At 58.1% G+C, this 25,410-nt stretch overlaps 1 protein-coding gene across 1 annotated transcript in view; it reads right to left on the reverse strand.

Moving 5' to 3' along the window:
* LOC140399913 (serine/threonine-protein kinase MRCK alpha-like) overlaps positions 1-25,410 on the reverse strand; it is a 188,159-nt gene that overhangs the window by 101,548 nt on the left and 61,201 nt on the right. Inside the window, 3 exon segments of the mRNA XM_072489393.1 lie at positions 5,006-5,154; positions 8,106-8,201; positions 9,286-9,369. Of these exon segments, the coding sequence (XP_072345494.1) occupies positions 5,006-5,154; positions 8,106-8,201; positions 9,286-9,369 (329 nt within the window).

Genomic DNA, 25,410 nt, shown 5'->3' on the forward strand with positions numbered 1-25,410 from the left:
TGTGGCACTTTATCAAGTGCCTTTTGAAATTCCAAATGCACCACATCTCCAGGTTCCCCTTTATCCCTCCTGCTTGTTACATCCTCAAAGAACGTTGACAAATTTGTCAAGCACGAATATTGCGAGCTGGGATCAGACCCCAACACTCTCTCACCTCTGCTACCGGACTGAAACGCCAATATTTTATATAATTGTAAGACTGTGAGTAAAGGATACTCCGCTCCAGGATTGATACGGTGTATTAAAACAAACTTTATTACCAATAGAGGATTATAATAATTTTAACATCATACAAGAAAGTAGCTTACAATTACTCATTAAACAATGCTTAACAATGAAACGTTAAATCCGAACTGCTATCTTTTATCTCCACTCAAGCAAAACCCATCCCAGGTCAGAATCCACTTTTAAATACAGTTAGTCAACTCAGGAATACTTGCTTTATATTTGAATAGAGTCCCTTTTTCAAAGACTGATTGGAAAGATGGAAATCTGGTCAGATTCTTGTCTGTGTCAGACTACTCTTTAACCTGCCAACCTTTGAGACACTGCTCCTATCCTGTTCACCGGCAGATCTTTAACTCGCTGTTTCTCTCAGAAGCTGCCGCTCTGTCGACAGTCAAATCTTTAACGAAACTTCAAAACTGGAAACTAAATACCTGACCGCTTCAGCCCTGGCTCCTCCCATTAACTACATCACCTTACTAAAGCTAAACACAGTGGGCGCAATCGAACCGAAAGGGAACAAAGACCCGTAACGAGCGCGTTTAGCCGGGTGTTTCTCGGCGCTCGCAAAGCCAAGAATCGCCACGCTATCTATCGGGACTCTGGTTCTATTCGTGGACTCAGTGGGGAATGGCCCAGTATCCCAATTTCTCCAACCCCCCCCCCCCCCCCCGCCGAACCCCCAACTCACCGATAAGGCAGCACAACCTGGGCAACTTGGCAGTGCTCGGCTGCCAGTCTGGCAGTGCCAGGGTGCCACCCTGCCCAGAGGGCAAGCACCTGGGGGCCTCTGATCCCTCGGGGAACCCCCCCCCCTCCGCACACATGTACCCATCCACCTGGTCCCCGTTTGTGGAGACCAGCACTGAACGGCGCTCGTCCGAGGTCTCCGAGGCGAAGGGGTCCGATCCCAACATCTTGGGTAGATCTCTGGGGAGCATATTAACCAATATGCAAGTTTGCAAAATAGTGACCCCCGTCCACAATGGGCGGGATTCAGATCGCAACTCCGCGCCAGATCGCGTTAGATCTCGGGAGGTGTGGTGAGCCAGTTGATCCCGGAAGAGGGGGGGGGGGCTCCCAGCAGCGCCCCGCCTTGCGGCGGCAACGTGATCAGTGGATCGCCCCCACTGTCTCTAATTATCTACTCCCCGGGGAACCTACTTTATACAAAGCAAATTCACCCAGCTTCTACCATGCTTTAATTGCACCTCTGTAGCTAAAAAGCCTCCTTGTCTTGCAAACCAGGGTTTTCTTTAGAAACGTGACTGCAGCACTCAAACAAACTCTAACCCTGACTGCACAAACTACAATACAATGGGCGGGATTCTCCGCAATCGGCGCGATGTCCGCCGACCGGCGCCAAAAGCGGCGCGAATCAGTCCAGCATCGCGCCGCCCCAAAGGTGCGGAATTCTCCGCATCTTGAGGGGCCGAGCCCTCACCTTGAGGGGCTAGTCCCGCGCCGGAATGATTTCCGCCCCACCAGCTGGCGGGAAAGGCCTTTGGTGCCCCGCCAGCTGGCGCGGAAATGACTTTGCCGTGCGGCGCATGCGCGGGAGCATCAGCGGCCGCTCACGGCATCCCCGCGCATGCGCAGTGGAGGGGGGTATGCGCTGGCTGGCATGGGTTGACAGCAGCGGGACTTCGGCCCATCGCGGACCGGAGAATCGCCGGGGGATTCCCGCCGACCGGCGCGGTGCGATTCCCGCCCCCGCCGAATCTGCGGTGCCGGAGAATTCGGGACACGGCGGGGGCGGGGTTCACGCCGGCCCCCGGCAATTCTCCGACCCGGTGGGGGGTCGGAGAATCGTGCCCCCTATATCTGAAATACCCACATTTATCTCACAAAACCATGTTGACTCTGCCCGCTCTCTGTTGCTGCTATCTCTGCTGCAATCTCCTTACTAATAGGTATTAGTGTTTTCCTAATGACAGGTGTATTTTCTGCCTTCTTAAATAGTGGTGTTCCATTCGGATTTTCCAATCCCTTGCCACCTTTCCAGAATTTAGGGAATTTGGGAAGATTTCCATAAGACAGAGGAGCAGAATTAGGCCACTCGGCCCATCGAGTCTGCTCAGCAATTCAATCACGACTGATATTTTTCTCATCCCCGTTCTCCTGCCTTCTCCCCATAACCCCTGATCCCCTTATTAATCAAGAACCTATCTATCTCGGTCTCAAAGACACTCAGTGATTTGGCCTCCACAGCCTTCTGCGGCAAAGAGTTCCACAGATTCACCACCCTCTGGCCGAAGAAATTCCCCTCATCTCTGTTTTAAAGGATCGTCCCTTCTGTCTGAGATGGTGTCCTCTGGTTCTAGTTTTTCCTACAAGTGGAAACATCCTCTCCACGTCCACTCTATCCAGGCCTCGCAGTATCCTGTAAGTTTCAATAAGATCCCCCCTCATCCTTCTAAACTCCAACGAGTACAGACCCAGAGTCCTCAACCGTTCCTCACACGACAAGCTCTTCATTCCCGGGATCATTCTTGTGAACCTCCTCTGGACCCTTTCCAAGGCCCCAGCGCATCCTTCCTGAGATACGGGGCCCAAAACTGCTCACAATACTCCAAATGGGGCCTGACCAGAGCCTTATACAGCCTCAGAAGTACATCCCTGCTCTTGTATTCTGGCCCTCTCGACGTGACTAACATTGCATTTGCCTTCCTAACTGCCGACTGAACCTGCACGTTAACCTGAAGAGAATCGTGAACAAGGACTCCCAAGTCCCTTTGTGCTCCTGATTTCCTGAGCATTTCCCCATTTAGAAAATAGTCTCTGCCTCCATTCCTCCTTCCAAAGTGCCTAACCTCACACTTTCCCACTTTGTATTCCATCTGCCACTTCTTTGCCCACTCTCCCAGCCTGTCCAAGTCCTTCTGCAGCCCCCCCCCCCCCCCCCCGCTTCCTCAATACAACATGTCCCTCTACAGATCTTTGTATCATCTGCAAACTTAGCAACAGTGCCTTCAGCTCCTTCTTCCAGATCATTAATGTGTATCGTGAAAAGTTGTGGTCCCAGCACCGACCCCTGACGCACACCACTAGTCTCCGGCTGCCTTCCTGAAAAAGACCCCTTAATCTCCACTCTCGGCCTTCTGCCTTACAACCAATGCATCCCCGATCTCTGCACCCACTTCATTTCAGAACCCAGCATGCAAACCATCCGGCCTGGGGGGCATTCGCCGTCTTTCAGCTTATTTACTTTCCCAGGACCTTTTGTCTCGCATATTGCTGACAAAATACATCCTCTCGAAGTTTTACGACTTGCACTCATCAGAACGAAACACTCATCTAGCCCCGTGCTGTACCTGTCCTGGGAGTGTTTGATGGGGACAGTGTAGAGGGAGCTTTACTCTGTATCTAACCCCGTGCTGTACCTGTCCTGGGAGTGTTTGATGGAGACAGTGTAGAGGGAGCTTTACTCTGTATCTAACCCCATGCTGTACCTGTCCTGGGAGTGTTTGATGGGGACAGTGTAGAGGGAGCTTTACTCTGTATCTAAACCCGTGCAGTACCTGTCCTGGGAGTGTTTGATGGGGACAGTGTAGAGGGAGCTTTACTCTGTATCTAACCCTGTGCTGTACCTGTCCTGGGAGTGTTTGATGGGGGCAGTGTAGAGGGAGCTTTACTCTGTATCTAACCCTGTGCTGTACCTGTCCTGGGAGTGTTTGATGGGGGACAATGTAGAGGGAGCTTTACTCTGTATCTAAACTCGTGCAGTACCTGTCCTGGGAGTGTTTGATGGGGACAGTGTAGAGGGAGCTTTACTCTGTATCTAACCCTGTGCTGTACCTGTCCTGGGAGTGTTTGATGGGGGCAGTGTAGAGGGAGCTTTACTCTGTATCTAACCCCGTGCTGTACCTGTCCTGGGAGTGTTTGATGGGGGACAATGTAGAGGGAGCTTTACTCTGTATCTAACCCCGTGCTGTACCTGTCCTGGGAGTGTTTGATGGGGGACAATGTAGAGGGAGCTTTACTCTGTATCTAAACCCGTGCAGTACCTGTCCTGGGAGTGTTTGATGGGGACAGTGTAGAGGGAGCTTTACTCTGTATCTAACCCTGTGCTGTACCTGTCCTGGGAGTGTTTGATGGGGGCAGTGTAGAGGGAGCTTTACTCTGTATCTAACCCTGTGCTGTACCTGTCCTGGGAGTGTTTGATGGGGGCAGTGTAGAGGGAGCTTTACTCTGTATCTAACCCTGTGCTGTACCTGTCCTGGGGAGTGTTTGATGGGGGGCAGTGTAGAGATCTGGGGCGAAATTCTCCGTTATCGGCGCGATGTCCGCCGACCGGCGCCAAAAACGGCGCAAATCAGTCGGGCATCGCGCCGCCCCAAAGGTGCGGAATCCTCCGCATCTTGAGTGGCCGAGCCCTCACCTTGAGGGGCTAGGCCCGCGCCGGACTGATTTCCGCCCCGCCAGCTGGCGGGGAAGGATTTGGTGCCCCGCCAGCTGGCGCGGAAATGACATTGCCGGGCGGCGCATGCGCGGGAGCGTCAGCGGCCGCTCACGGCATCGCCACGCATGCGCAGCGGAGGGGGTCTCTTCTGCCTCCGCCATGGTGGAGACCGTGGCGAAGGCGGAAGGGAAAGAGTGCCCCCACGGCACAGGCCCGCCCGCGGATCGGTGGGCCCCGAGCGCGGGCCAGGCCACCGTGGGAGCACCCCCCCCGGGGCCAGATGGCCCCGCGCCCCCCCACCCCCAGGACGCCGGAGCCGGAGAATTCGGCAACCGGCGGGGGCGGGGGGTCGGAGAATCTCGCCCCTGATCTCCATACCTGTGTACATAGTTGAGCTGGTGGATGGAGTGAATGGCCAAGACCATCTCTGCGATGTAGAAACGAGCCATGTCTTCAGGAAGCCGTTCCTCGAATTTACTCAGCAGGGTCAGCAGGTCACCCCCTACATAATAATCCATGACCAGGTACTGAGGAAAGAAATTTCAGTCGGACGTCAGACAGGGGCAGAGTTATTGTAAACACAAATAGAAACATTGCATTATCCCCGGCCCTTTCACCATCCCAGCAAAGCCCCCGACAGACAGTTAAGCACTTTGCCAAATATGGTCACGGTTGCAATGTCGAAAACAGGGCCGTTCATTTGCGCACAGCACAATCCCAAAAATACCAATTAAATAATCAGCCAGTTCATCTGTTATTTTAGTGATGTAGAGGGCCGCACGGTGGCGCAGTGGTTAGCCCTGCTGCCTCACGGCGCCGAGGTCCCAGGTTCGATCCCGGCTCTGGGTCACTGTCCGTGTGGAGTTTGCACATTCTCCCCGTGTCTGCGTGGGTTTCGCCCCCCCCCCCACAACCCAAAGATGTGCGGGTTAGGTGGATTGGCCGCGCTAAATTGCCCCTTAATTGGAAAGAATGAATTGGGTACTCTAAATGTTTTAGTGATGTAGGGCAGATAGGGGGTGGGATTCTCGACCCCCCCGCCGGGTCGGGGAATCGCCCGGGGGCTGGCGTGAACCCCGCCCCCGCCGGTTGCCGAATTCTCCGGCACCGGAGATTCGGCGGGGGTGGGAATCGCGCCGCGCCTGTTGGCGGCCCCCCCCCCCCACACACGATTCTCCAGCCCGGATGGGCCGAAGTCCCGCCGTTAAAATGCCTGTCCCGCCGGCGTGGATTAAACCACCTCTCTTACCGGCGGGACAAGGCGGCGCGGGCGGACTCCGGGGTCCTGGGGGGGGGGGGGGGGCGCGGGGCGATCTGGCCCCGGGGGGGGTGCCCCCACGGTGGCCTGGCCCGCGATCGGGGCCCACCGATCCGCGGGCGGGCCTGTGCCGTGGGGGCACTCTTTCCCTTCCGCCTTCGCCACGGTCTCCACCATGGCGGAGGCGGAAGAGACTCTCCCCACTGCGCATGCGTGGTAAACTGTCAGCGGCCGCTGACGCTCCCGCGCATGCGCCGCCCCGAGATGTCATTTCCGCGCCAGCTGGCGGGGTGGAAAATTGTCTGGCGTGGGCCTAGCCCCTTAAGGTTGGGGCTCAGCCCCCAAAGGTGCGGAGGATTCCGCACCTTTGGGGCGGCGCGATGCCCGACTGATTTGTGCCGTTTTGGGCGACAGTCGGCGGACATCGCGCCGTTTCCGGAGAATTTCGCCCAGGGTCTCTGTTTAATGCCTCATCCCAAAATATGGCATCTCCGACAGTGCAGCACTCCCTCAGTACTGACCCTCTGACAGTGCGGCACTCACTCAGTACTGACCCTCTGACAGTGCGGCACTCCCTCAGTACTGACCCTCTGACAGTGAGGCACTCCCTCAGGACTGACCCTCTGACAGTGCAGCACTCCCTCAGTACTGACCCTCTGACAGTGCGGCGCTCCCTCAGTACTGACCCTCTGACAGTGCGGCACTCCCTCAGTACTGACCCTCTGACAGTGCGGCGCTCCCTCTGTACTGACCCTCTGACAGTGCGGCACTCCCTCAGTACTGACCCTCTGACAGTGCGGCGCTCCCTCAGTACTGACCCTCTGACAGTGCAGCACTCCCTCAGTACTGACCCTCTGAAAGTGCGACACTCCCTCGGTACTGACCCTCTGACAGTGCAGCGCTCCCTCAGACTGACCCTCTGACAGTGCGGCGCTCCCTCAGTACTGACCCTCCGACAGTGCAGCACTCCCTCAGTACTGACCCTCTGACAGGGCGGCGCTCCCTCAGTACTGACCCTCTGACAGTGCGGCACTCCCTCAGTACTGACCCTCTGACAGTGCGGCGCTCCCTCAGTACTGACCCTCTGACAGTGCAGCACTCCCTCAGTACTGACCCTCTGACAGTGCGGCACTCCCTCAGTACTGACCCTCTGACAGTCCGGCACTCGCTCAGTACTGACCCTCTGACAGTGCGGCGCTCCCTCAGTACTGACCCTCTGACAGTGCAGCATTCCCTCAGTACTGACCCTCTGACAGTGCGGCGCTCCCTCAGTACTGACCCTCTGACAGTGCAGCATTCCCTCAGTACTGACCCTCTGACAGTGCGGTGCTTCCTCAGTACTGACCCTCTGACAGTACGGCACTCCCTCAGTACTGACCCTCTGACAGTGCGGCACTCCCTCTGTACTGACCCTCTGACAGTGCGGCACTCCCTCAGTACTGACCCTCTGACAGTGCGGCGCTCCCTCAGTACTGACCCTCTGACAGTGCAGCACTCCCTCAGTACTGACCCTCTGACAGTGCGGCACTCCCTCAGCACTGACCCTCTGACAGTGTGGCACTCCCTCAGTACTGACCCTCTGACAGTGCTGCACTCCCTCAGTACTGACCCTCTGACAGTGCGGCACTCCCTCAGTACTGACCCTCTGACAGTGCAGCACTCCCTCAGTGCTGACCCTCTGACAGTGCGGTTCTCCCTCAGTACTGACCATCTGACAGTGCAGCACTCCCTCAGTACTGAGCCTCTGACAGTGCAGCACTCCCTCAGTACTGACCCTCTGTCAGTGCGGCGCTCCCTCAGTACTGACCCTCTGACAGTGCGGCACTCCCTCAGTACTGACCCTCTGACAGTGCAGCACTCCCTCAGTGCTGACCCTCTGACAGTGCGGTTCTCCCTCAGTACTGACCATCTGACAGTGCAGCACTCCCTCAGTACTGAGCCTCTGACAGTGCAGCACTCCCTCAGTACTGACCCTCTGTCAGTGCGGCGCTCCCTCAGTACTGACCCTCTGACAGTGCGGCGCTCCCTCAGTACTGACCCTCTGACAGTGCGGCACTCCCTCAGTACTGACCCTCTGACAGTGTGGTGACGATTCAGAGTAGAGAGGGATTGTGCTAATCCATTCCAGCTGACATCTTTGTGAAAGACCCCCCCCCACTGAGGGAAGTATTCCCTCAGCCTCCTCCGATTGAGTGTTGCCTGTCTCTCACACTCACTCACCAGATACTGCACGTCCTGGAAGGCGAAATGCAACGTTGTGATCCATTGGTTATCTCCCTTCACCAGGATATCCCTCTCCTCCCGGAAGCAGGCCGTCTGGAAAACAACCTCCATGGTTAAAACTGGGAATATCCATTGAAGCAGGAACACTCATTAATCCATCCAGGGAAAGGGAATCTGGGAATGTCTGCCTCGTCAGCTACCCAGATTCCCTGCTGCCAACTTGATATTCCAGGCTTTTTCCCACATCCTAAAATGGGGCTGGTTTAGCACACAGGGCTAAATCGCTGGCTTTGAAAGCAGACCAAGGCAGCACGGTTCGATTCCCGTAACAGCCTCCCCGAACAGGCGCCGGAATGTGGCGACTAGGGGCTTTTCACAGTAACTTCATTTGAAGCCTACTTGTGACAATAAGTGATTTTCATTTGACTGTGTCTGTATGTGCGTGTGTGACAGGATAAGAGGGGGCAGCACGGTAGCACAGTGGTTAGCACAATTGCTTCACAGCTCCAGGGTCCCGGGTTCGATTCCCGGCTTGGGTCACTGCCTGTGCGGAGTCTGCACATCCTCCCCGTGTGTGCGTGGGTTTCCTCCGGGTGCTCCGGTTTCCTCCCACAGTCCAAAGATGTGCAGGTTAGGTGGATTGGCCGTGATAAATTGCCCTTAGTGTCCAAAATTGCCCTTAGTGTTGGGTGGGGTTACTGGGTTATGAGGATAGGGTGGAGGTGTGGACCTTGGGTAGGGTGCTCTTTCCAAGAGCCGGTGCAGACTCGATGGGCCGAATGGCCTCCTTCTGCACTGTAAATTCTATGAAGAGAGAGAGTGCGTGAGGGAGAGAGTGCTTGAGGGAGCGCATGTGGGCGTGCATGAGAGAGAGCGAAAGAGGGTGTGTGAGAGAGTGAGCACTGTGTGAGAGACGAGAGTGTGAGAGTGTGGCAGAATGTGTGAGAGAGAGTGACAGAGCAATCAGAAACAATATCAGCAAACGAGGAGAGGTGGAGGACGAGGCAAAGGTGTTCGAGTGTGGTGGGGCTCCACATTAAATCGTTCTGGCCCCATGTCACGGTGTTGCTGAAACAGTGCCGGACCCTGAGGCTGAAGGTGGGGAAATGTTGCCTCTTCCTCGGCCTATGGTAGGTGCAGTACGGACCTGTCACGAATGGCAGCCACGTTTACTAACCTCAGCTCTCTTCAACATGTCCCATTTGTGCAGGATTTTCATCGCGTAGACTTTTTCAGAATTCTTTAATTTTACCACAGCGACCTAGTGGGGGTTAATGGGAAACATCAGGAAGACTGACAGAGACCATACTCGCTCCACCCAACCCAGTGTATTACAGGCCCGTACCCCAGTGAGAGTCAGTGTGTGTGGGACCCGTACCCCAGTGAGAGTCAGTGTGTGTGGGACCCGTACCCCAGTGAGAGTCAGTGTGTGTGAGACCCGTACCCCAGTGAGAGTCAGTGTGTGTGGGACCCGTACCCCAGTGAGAGTCAGTGTGTGTGGGACCCGTACCCCAGTGAGAGTCAATGTGTGTGGGACCCGTATCCCAGTGAGGGTCAGTGTGTGTGGGACCCGTACCCCAGTGAGAGTCAGTGAGTGTGGGACCCGTACCCCAGTGAGAGTCAGTGTGTGTGGAACCCGTACCCCAGTGAGAGTCAGTGTGTGTGGGACCCGTACCCCAGTGAGAGTCAGTGTGTGTGTGGGACCCGTACCCCAGTGAGAGTCAGTGTGTGTGGAACCCGTACCCCAGTGAGAGTCAGTGTGTGTGGGACCCGTACCCCAGTGAGAGTCAGTGTGTGTGGGACTCGTACCCCAGTGAGAGTCAGTGTGTGTGGGACCCGTACCCCAGTGAGAGTCAGTGTGTGTGGGACCCGTACCCCAGTGAGAGTCAGTGTGTGTGGGACCCGTACCCCAGTGAGAGTCAGTGTGTGTGGGACCCGTACCCCAGTGAGAGTCAGTGTGTGTGGGACCCGTACCCCAGTGAGAGTCAGTGTGTGTGGGACCCGTACCCCAGTGAGAGTCAGTGTGTGTGGGACCCGTACCCCAGTGAGAGTCAGTGTGTGTGGAACCCGTACCCCAGTGAGAGTCAGTGTGTGTGGGACCCGTACCCCAGTGAGAGTCAGTGTGTGTGGGACTCGTACCCCAGTGAGAGTCAGTGTGTGTGGGACCCGTACCCCAGTGAGAGTCAGTGTGTGTGGGACCCGTACCCCAGTGAGAGTCAGTGTGTGTGGGACCGATAGCCCAGTGAGAGTCAGTGTGTGTGGGACCCGTACCCCAGTGAGAGTCAGTGTGTGTGGGACCCGTACCCCAGTGAGAGTCAGTGTGTGTGGGACCCGTACCCCAGTGAGAGTCAGTGTGTGTGGGACCCGCACCCCAGTGAGAGTCAGTGTGTGTGGGACCCGTTCCCCAGTGAGAGTCAGTGTGTGTGGGACCCGTACCCCAGTGAGAGTCAGTGTGTGTGGGACCCGTACCCCAGTGAGAGTCAGTGTGTGTGGAACCCGTTCCCCAGTGAGACTCAGTGTGTGTGGGACCCGTACCCCAGTGAGAGTCAGTGAGTGTGGATCCCGTACCCCAGTAAGAGTCAGTGTGTGTGGGACCCGTACCCCAGTGAGAGTCAGTGTGTGAGGGACCCGTACCCCAGTGAGAGTCAGTGTGTGTGGGACCCGTACCCCAGTGAGAGTCAGTGTGTGTGGGACCCGTACTCCAGTGAGAGTCAGTGTGTGTGGGACCCGTACCCCAGTGAGAGTCAGTGTGTGTGGGACCCGTACCCCAGTGAGAGTCAGTGTGTGTGGGACCCGTACCCCAGTGAGAGTCAGTGTGTGTGGGACCCGTACTCCAGTGAGAGTCAGTGTGTGTGGGACCCGTACCCCAGTGAGAGTCAGTGTGTGTGGGACCCGTACCCCAGTGAGAGTCAGTGTGTGTGGGACCCGTACCCCAGTGAGAGTCAGTGTGTGTGGGACCCATACCCCAGTGAGAGTCAGTGTGTGTGGGACCCGTACCCCAGTGAGAGTCAGTGTGTGTGGGACCCGTACCCCAGTGAGAGTCAGTGTGTGTGGGACCCGTACCCCAGTGAGAGTCAGTGTGTGTGGGACCCGTACCCCAGTGAGAGTCAGTGTGTGTGGAACCCGTACCCCAGTGAGAGTCAGTGTGCATGGGACCCGTACCCCAGTGAGAGTCAGTGTGTGTGGGACCCGTACCCCAGTGAGAGTCAGTGTGTGTGGGACCCGTACCCCAGTGAGAGTCAGTGTGTGTGGGACCCTACCCCAGTGAGAGTCAGTGTGTGTGGGACCCGTACCCCAGTGAGAGTCAGTGTGTGTGGGACCCGTACCCCAGTGAGAGTCAGTGTGTGTGGAACCCGTATCCCAGTGAGTCACTATGTGTGGGACCCGTACCCCAGTGAGAGTCAGTGTGTGTGGGACCCGTACCCCAGTGAGAGTCAGTGTGTGTGGAACCCGTTCCCCAGTGAGAGTCAGTGTGTGTGGAACCCGTACCCCAGTGAGAGTCAGTGTGTGTGGGACACGTGACTCAGTGAGAGTCAGTGTGTGTGGGACCCGTACCCCAGTGAGAGTCAGTGTGTGTGGGACCCGTACCCCAGTGAGAGTCAGTGTGTGTGGAACCCGTACCCCAGTGAGAGTCAGTGTGTGTGGGACCCGTACCCCAGTGAGAGTCAGTGTGTGTGGGACCCGTACCCCAGTGAGAGTCAGTGTGTGTGGGAACCGTACCCCAGTGAGAGTCAGTGTGTGTGGGACCCGTACCCCAGTGAGAGTCAGTGTGTGTGGGACCCGTACCCCAGTGAGAGTCAGTGTGTGTGGGACCCGTAGCCCAGTCAGAGTCAGTATGTGTGGGACCCGTACCCCAGTGAGAGTCAGTGTGTGTGGAACCCGTATCCCAGTGAGAGTCAGTGTGTGTGGGACCCGTACCCCAGTGAGAGTCAGTGTGTGTGGGACCCGTAGCCCAGTCAGAGTCAGTATGTGTGGGACCCGTACCCCAGTGAGAGTCAGTGTGTGTGGGACCCGTACCCCAGTGAGAGTCAGTGTGTGTGGGACCCCGTACCCCAGTGAGAGTCAGTGTGTGTGGGACCCGTACCCCAGTGAGAGTCAGTGTGTGTGGGACCCGTACCCCAGTGAGAGTCAGTGTGTGTGGGACCCGTACCCCAGTGAGAGTCAGTGTGTGTGGGACCCGTACCCCAGTGAGAGTCAGTGTGTGTGGGACCCGTACCCCAGTGAGAGTCAGTGTGTGTGGGACCCGTACCCCAGTGAGAGTCAGTGTGTGTGGGACCCGTACCCCAGTGAGAGTCAGTGTGTGTGGGACCCGTACCCCAGTGAGAGTCAGTGTGTGTGGAACCCGTATCCCAGTGAGTCACTATGTGTGGGACCCGTACCCCAGTGAGAGTCGGTGTGTGTGGGACCCGTACCCCATTGAGAGTCAGTTTGTGTGGGACCCGTACCCCAGTGAGAGTCAGTGTGTGTGGGACCCGTACCCCAGTGAGAGTCAGTGTGTGTGGGACCCGTACCCCAGTGAGAGTCAGTGTGTGTGGGACCCGTACCCCAGTGAGAGTCAGTGTGTGTGGGACGCGTACCCCAGTGAGAGTCAGTGTGTGTGGGACCCGTACCCCAGTGAGAGTCAGTGTGTGTGGGACCCGTACCCCAGTGAGAGTCAGTGTGTGTGGGACCCGTATCCCAGTGAGAGTCAGTGTGTGTGGGACCCGTACCCCAGTGAGAGTCAGTGTGTGTGGGACCCGTACCCCAGTGAGAGTCAGTGTGTGTGGGACCCGTATCCCAGTGAGAGTCAGTGTGTGTGGGACCCGTACCCCAGTGAGAGTCAGTGTGTGTGGGACCCGTACCCCAGTGAGAGTCAGTGTGTGTGGGACCCGTACCCCAGTGAGAGTCAGTGTGTGTGGGACCCGTACCCCAGTGAGAGTCAGTGTGTGTGGGACCCGTACCCCAGTGAGAGTCAGTGTGTGTGGGACCCGTTCCCCAGTGAGAGTCAGTGTGTGTGGGACCCGTACCCCAGTGAGAGTCAGTGTGTGTGGAGCCCGTACCCCAGTGAGAGTCAGTGTGTGTGGAACCCGTACGCCAGTGAGAGTCAGTGTGTGTGGAACCCGTACCCCAGTGAGAGTCAGTGTGTGTGGGGCCCGTACCCCAGTGAGAGACAGTGTGTGTGGAACCCGTACCCCAGTGAGAGTCAGTGTGTGTGGGACCCGTACCCCAGTGAGAGGCAGTGTGTGTGTGACCCGTACCCCAGTGAGAGTCAGTGTGTGTGGAACCCGTACCCCAGTGAGAGTCAGTGTGTGTGGAACCCTAACCCCAGTGAGAGTCAGTGTGTGTGGGACCCGTACCCCAGTGAGAGTCAGTGTGTGAGGGACCTGTACCCCAGTGAGAGTCAGTGTGTGTGGGACCCGTACCCCAGTGAGAGTCAGTGTGTGTGGGACCCGTACCCCAGTGAGAGTCAGTGTGTGTGGAACCCATACCCCAGTGAGAGTCAGTGTGTGTGGGACCCGCACCCCAGTGAGAGTCAGTGTGTGTGGGACCCGTACCCCAGTGAGAGTCAGTGTGTGTGGGACCCGTACCCCAGTGAGAGTCAGTGTGTGTGGGACCCGCACCCCAGTGAGAGTCAGTGTGTGTGGGACCCGTACCCCAGTGAGAGTCAGTGTGTGTGGAACCCGTACCCCAGTGAGAGTCAGTGTGTGTGGGACCCGCACCCCAGTGAGAGTCAGTGTGTGTGCAAACCGTACCCCAGTAGGAGTCAGTGTGTGTGGGACCCGTACCCCAGTGAGAGTCAGTGTGTGTGGGACCCGTACCCCAGTGAGAGTCAGTGTGTGTGGAACCCGTACCCCAGTGAGAGTCAGTGTGTGTGGGACCCGTACCCCAGTGAGAGTCAGTGTGTGTGGGACCCGTACCCCAGTGAGAGTCAGTGTGTGTGGGACCCGTACCCCAGTGAGAGTCAGTGTGTGTGGAACCCGTATCCCAGTGAGTCACTATGTGTGGGACCCGTACCCCAGTGAGAGTCGGTGTGTGTGGGACCCGTACCCCAGTGAGAGTCAGTGTGTGTGGGACCCGTACCCCAGTGAGAGTCAGTGTGTGTGGAACCCGTTCCCCAGTGAGAGTCAGTGTGTGTGGAACCCGTACCCCAGTGAGAGTCAGTGTGTGTGGGACACGTGACTCAGTGAGAGTCAGTGTGTGTGGGACCCGTACCCCAGTGAGAGTCAGTGTGTGTGGGACCCGTACCCCAGTGAGAGTCAGTGTGTGTGGAACCCGTACCCCAGTGAGAGTCAGTGTGTGTGGGACCCGTACCCCAGTGAGAGTCAGTGTGTGTGGGACCCGTACCCCAGTGAGAGTCAGTGTGTGTGGGAACCGTACCCCAGTGAGAGTCAGTGTGTGTGGGACCCGTACCCCAGTGAGAGTCAGTGTGTGTGGGACCCGTACCCCAGTGAGAGTCAGTGTGTGTGGGACCCGTAGCCCAGTCAGAGTCAGTATGTGTGGGACCCGTACCCCAGTGAGAGTCAGTGTGTGTGGGACCCGTACCCCAGTGAGAGTCAGTGTGTGTGGGACCCGTACCCCAGTGAGAGTCAGTGTGTGTGGGACCCGTACCCCAGTGAGAGTCAGTGTGTGTGGGACCCGTACCCCAGTGAGAGTCAGTGTGTGTGGGACCCGTACCCCAGTGAGAGTCAGTGTGTGTGGGACCCGTACCCCAGTGAGAGTCAGTGTGTGTGGGACCCGTACCCCAGTGAGAGTCAGTGTGTGTGGGACCCGTACCCCAGTGAGAGTCAGTGTGTGTGGGACCCGTACCCCAGTGAGAGTCAGTGTGTGTGGGACCCGTACCCCAGTGAGAGTCAGTGTGTGTGGAACCCGTATCCCAGTGAGTCACTATGTGTGGGACCCGTACCCCAGTGAGAGTCAGTGTGTGTGGGACCCGTACCCCAGTGAGAGTCAGTGTGTGTGGGACCCGTTCCCCAGTGAGAGTCAGTGTGTGTGGGACCCGTACCCCAGTGAGGGTCAGTGTGTGTGGGACCCGTATCCCAGTGAGTGTCAGTGTGTGTGGGCCCCGTACCCCAGTGAGAGTCAGTGTGTGTGGGACCCGTACCCCAGTGAGAGTCAGTGTGTGTGGGACCCGTACCCCAGTGAGGGTCAGTGTGTGTGGGGCCCGTACCCCAGTGAGAGTCAGTGTGTGTGGGACACGTACCCCAGTGAGAGTCAGTGTGTGTGGGTCCCGTACCCCAGTGAGAGTCAGTGTGTGTGGAGCCCGTACCCCAGTGAGAGTGAGTGTGTGTGGAACCCGTACCCCAGTGAGAGTCAGTGTGTGTGGGACCCATACCCCAGTGAGAGTCAGTGTGTGTGGGACCCGTACCCCAGTGAGAGTCAGTGTGTGTGGGACCCGTATCCCAGTGAGAGTCAGTGTGTGTGGGACCCGTACCCCAGTGAGAGTTAGTGTGTGTGGGACCCGTACCCCAGTGAGAGTCAGTGTGTGTGGGACCCGTACCCCAGTGAGAGTCAGTGTGTGTGGGACCCGTTTCCCAGTGAGAGTCAGTGTGTGTGGGACCCGTACCCCAGTGAGAGTCAGTGTGTGTGGAGCCCGTACCCCAGTGAGAGTCAGTGTGTGTGGAACCCGTACGCCAGTGAGAGTCAGTGTGTGTGGAACCCGTACCCCAGTGAGAGTCAGTGTGTGTGGGGCCCGTACCCCAGTGAGAGACAGTGTGTGTGGAACCCGTACCCCAGTGAGAGTCAGTGTGTGTGGGACCCGTACCCCAGTGAGAGGCAGTGTGTGTGTGACCCGTACCCCAGTGAGAGTCAGTGTGTGTGGAACCCGTACCCCAGTGAGAGTCAGTGTGTGTGGAACCCTAACCCCAGTGAGAGTCAGTGTGTGTGGGACCCGTACCCCAGTGAGAGTCAGTGTGTGTGGAATCCGTACCCCAGTGAGAGTCAGTGTGTGTGGGACCCGTACCCCAGTGAGAGTCAGTGTGTGTGGAACCCATACCCCAGAGAGAGTCAGTGTGTGTGGGACCCGTACCCCAGTGAGAGTCAGTGTGTTTGGGACCCGTACCCCAGTGAGAGTCAGTGTGTGTGGGACCCGTACCCCAGTGAGAGTCAGTGTGTGTGGGACCCGTACCCCAGTGAGAGTCAGTGTGTGTGGAACCCGTACCCTAGTGAGAGTCAGTGTGTGTGGGACCCGTACCCCAGTGAGAGTCAGTGTGTGTGGGACCCGTACCCCAGTGAGAGTCAGTGTGTGTGGGACCCATACCCCAGTGAGAGTCAGTGTGTGTGGGACCCGTACCCCAGTGAGAGTCAGTGTGTGTGGGACCCGTACCCCAGTGAGAGTCAGTGTGTGTGGGACCTGTACCCCAGTGAGAGTCAGTGTGTGTGGGACCCGTACCCCAGTGAGAGTCAGTGTGTGAGGGACCTGTACCCCAGTGAGAGTCAGTGTGTGTGGGACCCGTACCCCAGTGAGAGTCAGTGTGTGTGGAACCCGTACCCTAGTGAGTCAGTGTGTGTGGGACCCGTACCCCAGTGAGAGTCAGTGTGTGTGGGACCCGTACCCCAGTGAGAGTCAGTGTGTGTGGGACCCGTACCCCAGTGAGAGTCAGTGTGTGAGGGACCTGTACCCGAGTGAGAGTCAGTGTGTGTGGGACCCGTACCCCAGTGAGAGTCAGTGTGTGTGGGACCCGTACCCCAGTGAGAGTCAGTGTGTGTGGAACCCATACCCCAGTGAGAGTCAGTGTGTGTGGGACCCGCACCCCAGTGAGAGTCAGTGTGTGTGGGACCCGTACCCCAGTGAGAGTCAGTGTGTGTGGGACCCGTACCCCAGTGAGAGTCAGTGTGTGTGGGACCCGCACCCCAGTGAGAGTCAGTGTGTGTGGGACCCGTACCCCAGTGAGAGTCAGTGTGTGTGGAACCCGTACCCCAGTGAGAGTCAGTGTGTGTGGGACCCGCACCCCAGTGAGAGTCAGTGTGTGTGGAACCCGTACCCCAGTGAGAGTCAGTGTGTGTGGGACCCGCACCCCAGTGAGAGTCAGTGTGTGTGCAAACCGTACCCCAGTAGGAGTCAGTGTGTGTGGGACCCGTACCCCAGTGAGAGTCAGTGTGTGTGGGACCCGTACCCCAGTGAGAGTCAGTGTGTGTGGGACCCGTACCCCAGTGAGAGTCAGTGTGTGTGGGAACCGTACCCCAGTGAGAGTCAGTGTGTGTGGGACCCGTACCCCAGTGAGAGTCAGTGTGTGTGGGACCCGTACCCCAGTGAGAGTCAGTGTGTGTGGGACCCGTACCCCAGTGAGAGTCAGTGTGTGTGGGACCCGTACCCCAGTGAGAGTCAGTGTGTGTGGGACCCGTACCCCAGTGAGAGTCAGTGTGTGTGGGACCCGTACCCCAGTGAGAGTCAGTGTGTGTGGGACCCGTACCCCAGTGAGAGTCAGTGTGTGTGGGACCCGTACCCCAGTGAGAGTCAGTGTGTGTGGGACCCGTACCCCAGTGAGAGTCAGTGTGTGTGGGACCCGTACCCCAGTGAGAGTCAGTGTGTGTGGAACCCGTATCCCAGAGAGTCACTATGTGTGGGACCCGTACCCCAGTGAGAGTCGGTGTGTGTGGGACCCGTACCCCAGTGAGAGTCAGTGTGTGTGGGACCCGTACCCCAGTGAGAGTCAGTGTGTGTGGGACCCGTACCCCAGTGAGAGTCAGTGTGTGTGGGACCCGTACCCCAGTGAGAGTCAGTGTGTGTGGGACCCGTACCCCAGTGAGAGTCAGTGAGTGTGGGACCCGTACCCCAGTGAGAGTCAGTGTGTGTGGGACCCGTACCCCAGTGAGAGTCAGTGTGTGTGGGACCCGTACCCCAGTGAGAGTCAGTGTGTGTGGGACCCGTATCCCAGTGAGAGTCAGTGTGTGTGGGACCCGTACCCCAGTGAGAGTCAGTGTGTGTGGGACCCGTACCCCAGTGAGAGTCAGTGTGTGTGGGACCCGTATCCCAGTGAGAGTCAGTGTGTGTGGGACCCGTACCCCAGTGAGAGTCAGTGTGTGTGGGACCCGTACCCCAGTGAGAGTCAGTGTGTGTGGGACCCGTACCCCAGTGAGAGTCAGTGTGTGTGGGACCCGTTCCCCAGTGAGAGTCAGTGTGTGTGGGACCCGTACCCCAGTGAGAGTCAGTGTGTGTGGAGCCCGTACCCCAGTGAGAGTCAGTGTGTGTGGAACCCGTACGCCAGTGAGAGTCTGTGTGTGTGGAACCCGTACCCCAGTGAGAGTCAGTGTGTGTGGGGCCCGTACCCCAGTGAGAGTCAGTGTGTGTGGAACCCGTACCCCAGTGAGAGTCAGTGTGTGTGGGGCCCGTACCCCAGTGAGAGACAGTGTGTGTGGAACCCGTACCCCAGTGAGAGTCAGTGTGTGTGGGACCCGTACCCCAGTGAGAGGCAGTGTGTGTGTGACCCGTACCCCAGTGAGAGTCAGTGTGTGTGGAACCCGTACCCCAGTGAGAGTCAGTGTGTGTGGAACCCTAACCCCAGTGAGAGTCAGTGTGTGTGGGACCCGTACCCCAGTGAGAGTCAGTGTGTGTGGAACCCGTACCCCAGTGAGAGTCAGTGTGTGTGGGACCCGTACCCCAGTGAGAGTCAGTGTGTGTGGAACCCATACCCCAGAGAGAGTCAGTGTGTGTGGGACCCGTACCCCAGTGAGAGTCAGTGTGTGTGGGACCCGTACCCCAGTGAGAGTCAGTGTGTGTGGGACCCGTACCCCAGTGAGAGTCAGTGTGTGTGGGACCCGTACCCCAGTGAGAGTCAGTGTGTGAGGGACCTGTACCCCAGTGAGAGTCAGTGTGTGTGGGACCCGTACCCCAGTGAGAGTCAGTGTGTGTGGAACCCGTACCCTAGTGAGAGTCAGTGTGTGTGGGACCCGTACCCCAGTGAGAGTCAGTGTGTGTGGGACCCGTACCCCAGTGAGAGTCAGTGTGTGTGGGACCCGTACCCCAGTGAGAGTCAGTGTGTGAGGGACCTGTACCCGAGTGAGAGTCAGTGTGTGTGGGACCCGTACCCCAGTGAGAGTCAGTGTGTGTGGGACCCGTACCCCAGTGAGAGTCAGTGTGTGTGGAACCCATACCCCAGTGAGAGTCAGTGTGTGTGGGACCCGCACCCCAGTGAGAGTCAGTGTGTGTGGGACCCGTACCCCAGTGAGAGTCAGTGTGTGTGGGACCCGTACCCCAGTGAGAGTCAGTGTGTGTGGGACCCGCACCCCAGTGAGAGTCAGTGTGTGTGGGACCCGTACCCCAGTGAGAGTCAGTGTGTGTGGGACCCGTACCCCAGTGAGGGTCAGTGTGTGTGGGGCCCGTACCCCAGTGAGAGTCAGTGTGTGTGGGACACGTACCCCAGTGAGAGTCAGTGTGTGTGGGTCCCGTACCCCAGTGAGAGTCAGTGTGTGTGGAGCCCGTACCCCAGTGAGAGTGAGTGTGTGTGGAACCCGTACCCCAGTGAGAGTCAGTGTGTGTGGGACCCGTACCCCAGTGAGAGTCAGTGTGTGTGGGACCCGTACCCCAGTGAGAGTCAGTGTGTGTGGGACCCGTATCCCAGTGAGAGTCAGTGTGTGTGGGACCCGTACCCCAGTGAGAGTTAGTGTGTGTGGGACCCGTACCCCAGTGAGAGTCAGTGTGTGTGGGACCCGTACCCCAGTGAGAGTCAGTGTGTGTGGGACCCGTTCCCCAGTGAGAGTCAGTGTGTGTGGGACCCGTACCCCAGTGAGAGTCAGTGTGTGTGGAGCCCGTACCCCAGTGAGAGTCAGTGTGTGTGGAACCCGTACGCCAGTGAGAGTCAGTGTGTGTGGAACCCGTACCCCAGTGAGAGTCAGTGTGTGTGGGGCCCGTACCCCAGTGAGAGACAGTGTGTGTGGAACCCGTACCCCAGTGAGAGTCAGTGTGTGTGGGACCCGTACCCCAGTGAGAGGCAGTGTGTGTGTGACCCGTACCCCAGTGAGAGTCAGTGTGTGTGGAACCCGTACCCCAGTGAGAGTCAGTGTGTGTGGAACCCTAACCCCAGTGAGAGTCAGTGTGTGTGGGACCCGTACCCCAGTGAGAGTCAGTGTGTGTGGAATCCGTACCCCAGTGAGAGTCAGTGTGTGTGGGACCCGTACCCCAGTGAGAGTCAGTGTGTGTGGAACCCATACCCCAGAGAGAGTCAGTGTGTGTGGGACCCGTACCCCAGTGAGAGTCAGTGTGTTTGGGACCCGTACCCCAGTGCGAGTCAGTGTGTGTGGGACCCGTACCCCAGTGAGAGTCAGTGTGTGTGGGACCCGTACCCCAGTGAGAGTCAGTGTGTGTGGAACCCGTACCCTAGTGAGAGTCAGTGTGTGTGGGACCCGTACCCCAGTGAGAGTCAGTGTGTGTGGGACCCGTACCCCAGTGAGAGTCAGTGTGTGTGGGACCCATACCCCAGTGAGAGTCAGTGTGTGTTGGACCCGTACCCCAGTGAGAGTCAGTGTGTGTGGGACCCGTACCCCAGTGAGAGTCAGTGTGTGTGGGACCTGTACCCCAGTGAGAGTCAGTGTGTGTGGGACCCGTACCCCAGTGAGAGTCAGTGTGTGAGGGACCTGTACCCCAGTGAGAGTCAGTGTGTGTGGGACCCGTACCCCAGTGAGAGTCAGTGTGTGTGGAACCCGTACCCTAGTGAGTCAGTGTGTGTGGGACCCGTACCCCAGTGAGAGTCAGTGTGTGTGGGACCCGTACCCCAGTGAGAGTCAGTGTGTGTGGGACCCGTACCCCAGTGAGAGTCAGTGTGTGAGGGACCTGTACCCGAGTGAGAGTCAGTGTGTGTGGGACCCGTACCCCAGTGAGAGTCAGTGTGTGTGGGACCCGTACCCCAGTGAGAGTCAGTGTGTGTGGAACCCATACCCCAGTGAGAGTCAGTGTGTGTGGGACCCGTACCCCAGTGAGAGTCAGTGTGTGTGGAGCCCGTACCCCAGTGAGAGTCAGTGTGTGTGGAACCCGTACGCCAGTGAGAGTCTGTGTGTGTGGAACCCGTACCCCAGTGAGAGTCAGTGTGTGTGGGGCCCGTACCCCAGTGAGAGTCAGTGTGTGTGGAACCCGTACCCCAGTGAGAGTCAGTGTGTGTGGGGCCCGTACCCCAGTGAGAGACAGTGTGTGTGGAACCCGTACCCCAGTGAGAGTCAGTGTGTGTGGGACCCGTACCCCAGTGAGAGGCAGTGTGTGTGTGACCCGTACCCCAGTGAGAGTCAGTGTGTGTGGCACCCGTACCCCAGTGAGAGTCAGTGTGTGTGGAACCCTAACCCCAGTGAGAGTCAGTGTGTGTGGGACCCGTACCCCAGTGAGAGTCAGTGTGTGTGGAACCCGTACCCCAGTGAGAGTCAGTGTGTGTGGGACCCGTACCCCAGTGAGAGTCAGTGTGTGTGGAACCCATACCCCAGAGAGAGTCAGTGTGTGTGGGACCCGTACCCCAGTGAGAGTCAGTGTGTGTGGGACCCGTACCCCAGTGAGAGTCAGTGTGTGTGGGACCCGTACCCCAGTGAGAGTCAGTGTGTGTGGGACCCGTACCCCAGTGAGAGTCAGTGTGTGAGGGACCTGTACCCCAGTGAGAGTCAGTGTGTGTGGGACCCGTACCCCAGTGAGAGTCAGTGTGTGTGGAACCCGTACCCTAGTGAGAGTCAGTGTGTGTGGGACCCGTACCCCAGTGAGAGTCAGTGTGTGTGGGACCCGTACCCCAGTGAGAGTCAGTGTGTGTGGGACCCGTACCCCAGTGAGAGTCAGTGTGTGAGGGACCTGTACCCGAGTGAGAGTCAGTGTGTGTGGGACCCGTACCCCAGTGAGAGTCAGTGTGTGTGGGACCCGTACCCCAGTGAGAGTCAGTGTGTGTGGAACCCATACCCCAGTGAGAGTCAGTGTGTGTGGGACCCGCACCCCAGTGAGAGTCAGTGTGTGTGGGACCCGTACCCCAGTGAGAGTCAGTGTGTGTGGGACCCGTACCCCAGTGAGAGTCAGTGTGTGTGGGACCCGCACCCCAGTGAGAGTCAGTGTGTGTGGGATCCGTACCCCAGTGAGAGTCAGTGTGTGTGGAACCCGTACCCCAGTGAGAGTCAGTGTGTGTGGGACCCGCACCCCAGTGAGAGTCAGTGTGTGTGCAAACCGTACCCCAGTAGGAGTCAGTGTGTGTGGGACCCGTACCCCAGTGAGAGTCAATGTGTGTGGGACCCGTACCCCAGTGAGAGTCAGTGTGTGTGGAACCCGTACCCCAGTGAGAGTCAATGTGTGTGGGACCCGTACCCCAGTGAGAGTCAGTGTGTGTGGGACCCGTACCCCAGTGAGAGTCAGTGTGTGTGGGACCCGTACCCCAGTGAGAGTCAGTGTGTGTGGAACCCGTATCCCAGTGAGTCACTATGTGTGGGACCCGTACCCCAGTGAGAGTCGGTGTGTGTGGGACCCGTACCCCAGTGAGAGTCAGTGTGTGTGGGACCCGTACCCCAGTGAGAGTCAGTGTGTGTGGAACCCGTTCCCCAGTGAGAGTCAGTGTGTGTGGAACCCGTACCCCAGTGAGAGTCAGTGTGTGTGGGACACGTGACTCAGTGAGAGTCAGTGTGTGTGGGACCCGTACCCCAGTGAGAGTCAGTGTGTGTGGGACCCGTACCCCAGTGAGAGTCAGTGTGTGTGGAACCCGTACCCCAGTGAGAGTCAGTGTGTGTGGGACCCGTACCCCAGTGAGAGTCAGTGTGTGTGGGACCCGTACTCCAGTGAGAGTCAGTGTGTGTGGGAACCGTACCCCAGTGAGAGTCAGTGTGTGTGGGACCCGTACCCCAGTGAGAGTCAGTGTGTGTGGGACCCGTACCCCAGTGAGAGTCAGTGTGTGTGGGACCCGTAGCCCAGTCAGAGTCAGTATGTGTGGGACCCGTACCCCAGTGAGAGTCAGTGTGTGTGGGACCCTTACCCCAGTGAGAGTCAGTGTGTGTGGGACCCGTACCCCAGTGAGAGTCAATGTGTGTGGGACCCGTACCCCAGTGAGAGTCAGTGTGTGTGGGACCCGTATCCCAGTGAGAGTCAGTGTGTGTGGGACCCGTACCCCAGTGAGAGTCAGTGTGTGTGGGACCCGTACCCCAGTGAGAGTCAGTGTGTGTGGGACCCGTACCCCAGTGAGAGTCAGTGTGTGTGGGACCCGTTCCCCAGTGAGAGTCAGTGTGTGTGGGACCCGTACCCCAGTGAGAGTCAGTGTGTGTGGAGCCCGTACCCCAGTGAGAGTCAGTGTGTGTTGAACCCGTACGCCAGTGAGAGTCAGTGTGTGTGGAACCCGTACCCCAGTGAGAGTCAGTGTGTGTGGGGCCCGTACCCCAGTGAGAGACAGTGTGTGTGGAACCCGTACCCCAGTGAGAGTCAGTGTGTGTGGGACCCGTACCCCAGTGAGAGGCAGTGTGTGTGTGACCCGTACCCCAGTGAGAGTCAGTGTGTGTGGAACCCGTACCCCAGTGAGAGTCAGTGTGTGTGGAACCCTAACCCCAGTGAGAGTCAGTGTGTGTGGGACCCGTACCCCAGTGAGAGTCAGTGTGTGTGGAACCCGTACCCCAGTGAGAGTCAGTGTGTGTGGGACCCGTACCCCAGTGAGAGTCAGTGTGTGTGGAACCCATACCCCAGAGAGAGTCAGTGTGTGTGGGACCCGTACCCCAGTGAGAGTCAGTGTGTGTGGGACCCGTACCCCAGTGAGAGTCAGTGTGTGTGGGACCCGTACCCCAGTGAGAGTCAGTGTGTGTGGGACCCGTACCCCAGTGAGAGTCAGTGTGTGAGGGACCTGTACCCCAGTGAGAGTCAGTGTGTGTGGGACCCGTACCCCAGTGAGAGTCAGTGTGTGTGGAACCCGTACCCTAGTGAGAGTCAGTATGTGTGGGACCCGTACCCCAGTGAGAGTCAGTGTGTGTGGGACCCGTACCCCAGTGAGAGTCAGTGTGTGTGGGACCCGTACCCCAGTGAGAGTCAGTGTGTGAGGGACCTGTACCCCAGTGAGAGTCAGTGTGTGTGGGACCCGTACCCCAGTGAGAGTCAGTGTGTGTGGGACCCGTACCCCAGTGAGAGTCAGTGTCTGTGGAACCCATACCCCAGTGAGAGTCAGTGTGTGTGGGACCCGCACCCCAGTGAGAGTCAGTGTGTGTGGGACCCGTACCCCAGTGAGAGTCAGTGTGTATGGGACCCGTACCCCAGTGAGAGTCAGTGTGTCTGGGACCCGCACCCCAGTGAGAGTCAGTGTGTGTGGGACCCGTACCCCAGTGAGAGTCAGTGTGTGTGGAACCCGTACCCCAGTGAGAGTCAGTGTGTGTGGGACCCGCACCCCAGTGAGAGTCAGTGTGTGTGCAAACCGTACCCCAGTAGGAGTCAGTGTGTGTGGGACCCGTACCCCAGTGAGAGTCAGTGTGTGTGGGTCCCGTACCCCAGTGAGAGTCAGTGTGTGTGGAACCCGTACCCCAGTGAGAGTCAGTGTGTGTGGGACCCGTACCCCAGTGAGAGTCAGTGTGTGTGGGACCCGTACCCCAGTGAGAGTCAGTGTGTGTGGGACCCGTACCCCAGTGAGAGTCAGTGTGTGTGGAACCCGTATCCCAGTGAGTCACTATGTGTGGGACCCGTACCCCAGTGAGAGTCAGTGTGTGTGGGACCCGTACCCCAGTGAGAGTCAGTGTGTGTGGGACCCGTAGCCCAGTCAGAGTCAGTATGTGTGGGACCCGTACCCCAGTGAGAGTCAGTGTGTGTGGGACCCGTACCCCAGTGAGAGTCAGTGTGTGTGGGACCCGTACCCCAGTGATAGTCAGTGTGTGTGGAACCCGTACCCCAGTGAGAGTCAGTGTGTGTGGGACCCGTACCCCAGTGAGAGTCAGTGTGTGTGGGACCCGTAGCCCAGTCAGAGTCAGTATGTGTGGGACCCGTACCCCAGTGAGAGTCAGTGTGTGTGGGACCCGTACCCCAGTGAGAGTCAGTGTGTGTGGGACCCCGTACCCCAGTGAGAGTCAGTGTGTGTGGGACCCGTACCCCAGTGAGAGTCAGTGTGTGTGGGACCCGTACCCCAGTGAGAGTCAGTGTGTGTGGGACCCGTACCCCAGTGAGAGTCAGTGTGTGTGGGACCCGTACCCCAGTGAGAGTCAGTGTGTGTGGGACCCGCACCCCAGTGAGAGTCAGTGTGTGTGGGACCCGTACCCCAGTGAGAGTCAGTGTGTGTGGGACCCGTACCCCAGTGAGAGTCAGTGTGTGTGGGACCCGTACCCCAGTGAGAGTCAGTGTGTGTGGAACCCGTACCCCAGTGAGAGTCAGTGTGTGTGGGACCCGTACCGTACCCCAGTGAGAGTCAGTGTGTGAGGGACC

The sequence above is a fragment of the Scyliorhinus torazame genome, chromosome 24, assembly GCF_047496885.1.
Source record: "Scyliorhinus torazame isolate Kashiwa2021f chromosome 24, sScyTor2.1, whole genome shotgun sequence".
In the NCBI taxonomy this organism is placed as follows: Eukaryota; Metazoa; Chordata; class Chondrichthyes; order Carcharhiniformes; family Scyliorhinidae; genus Scyliorhinus; species Scyliorhinus torazame.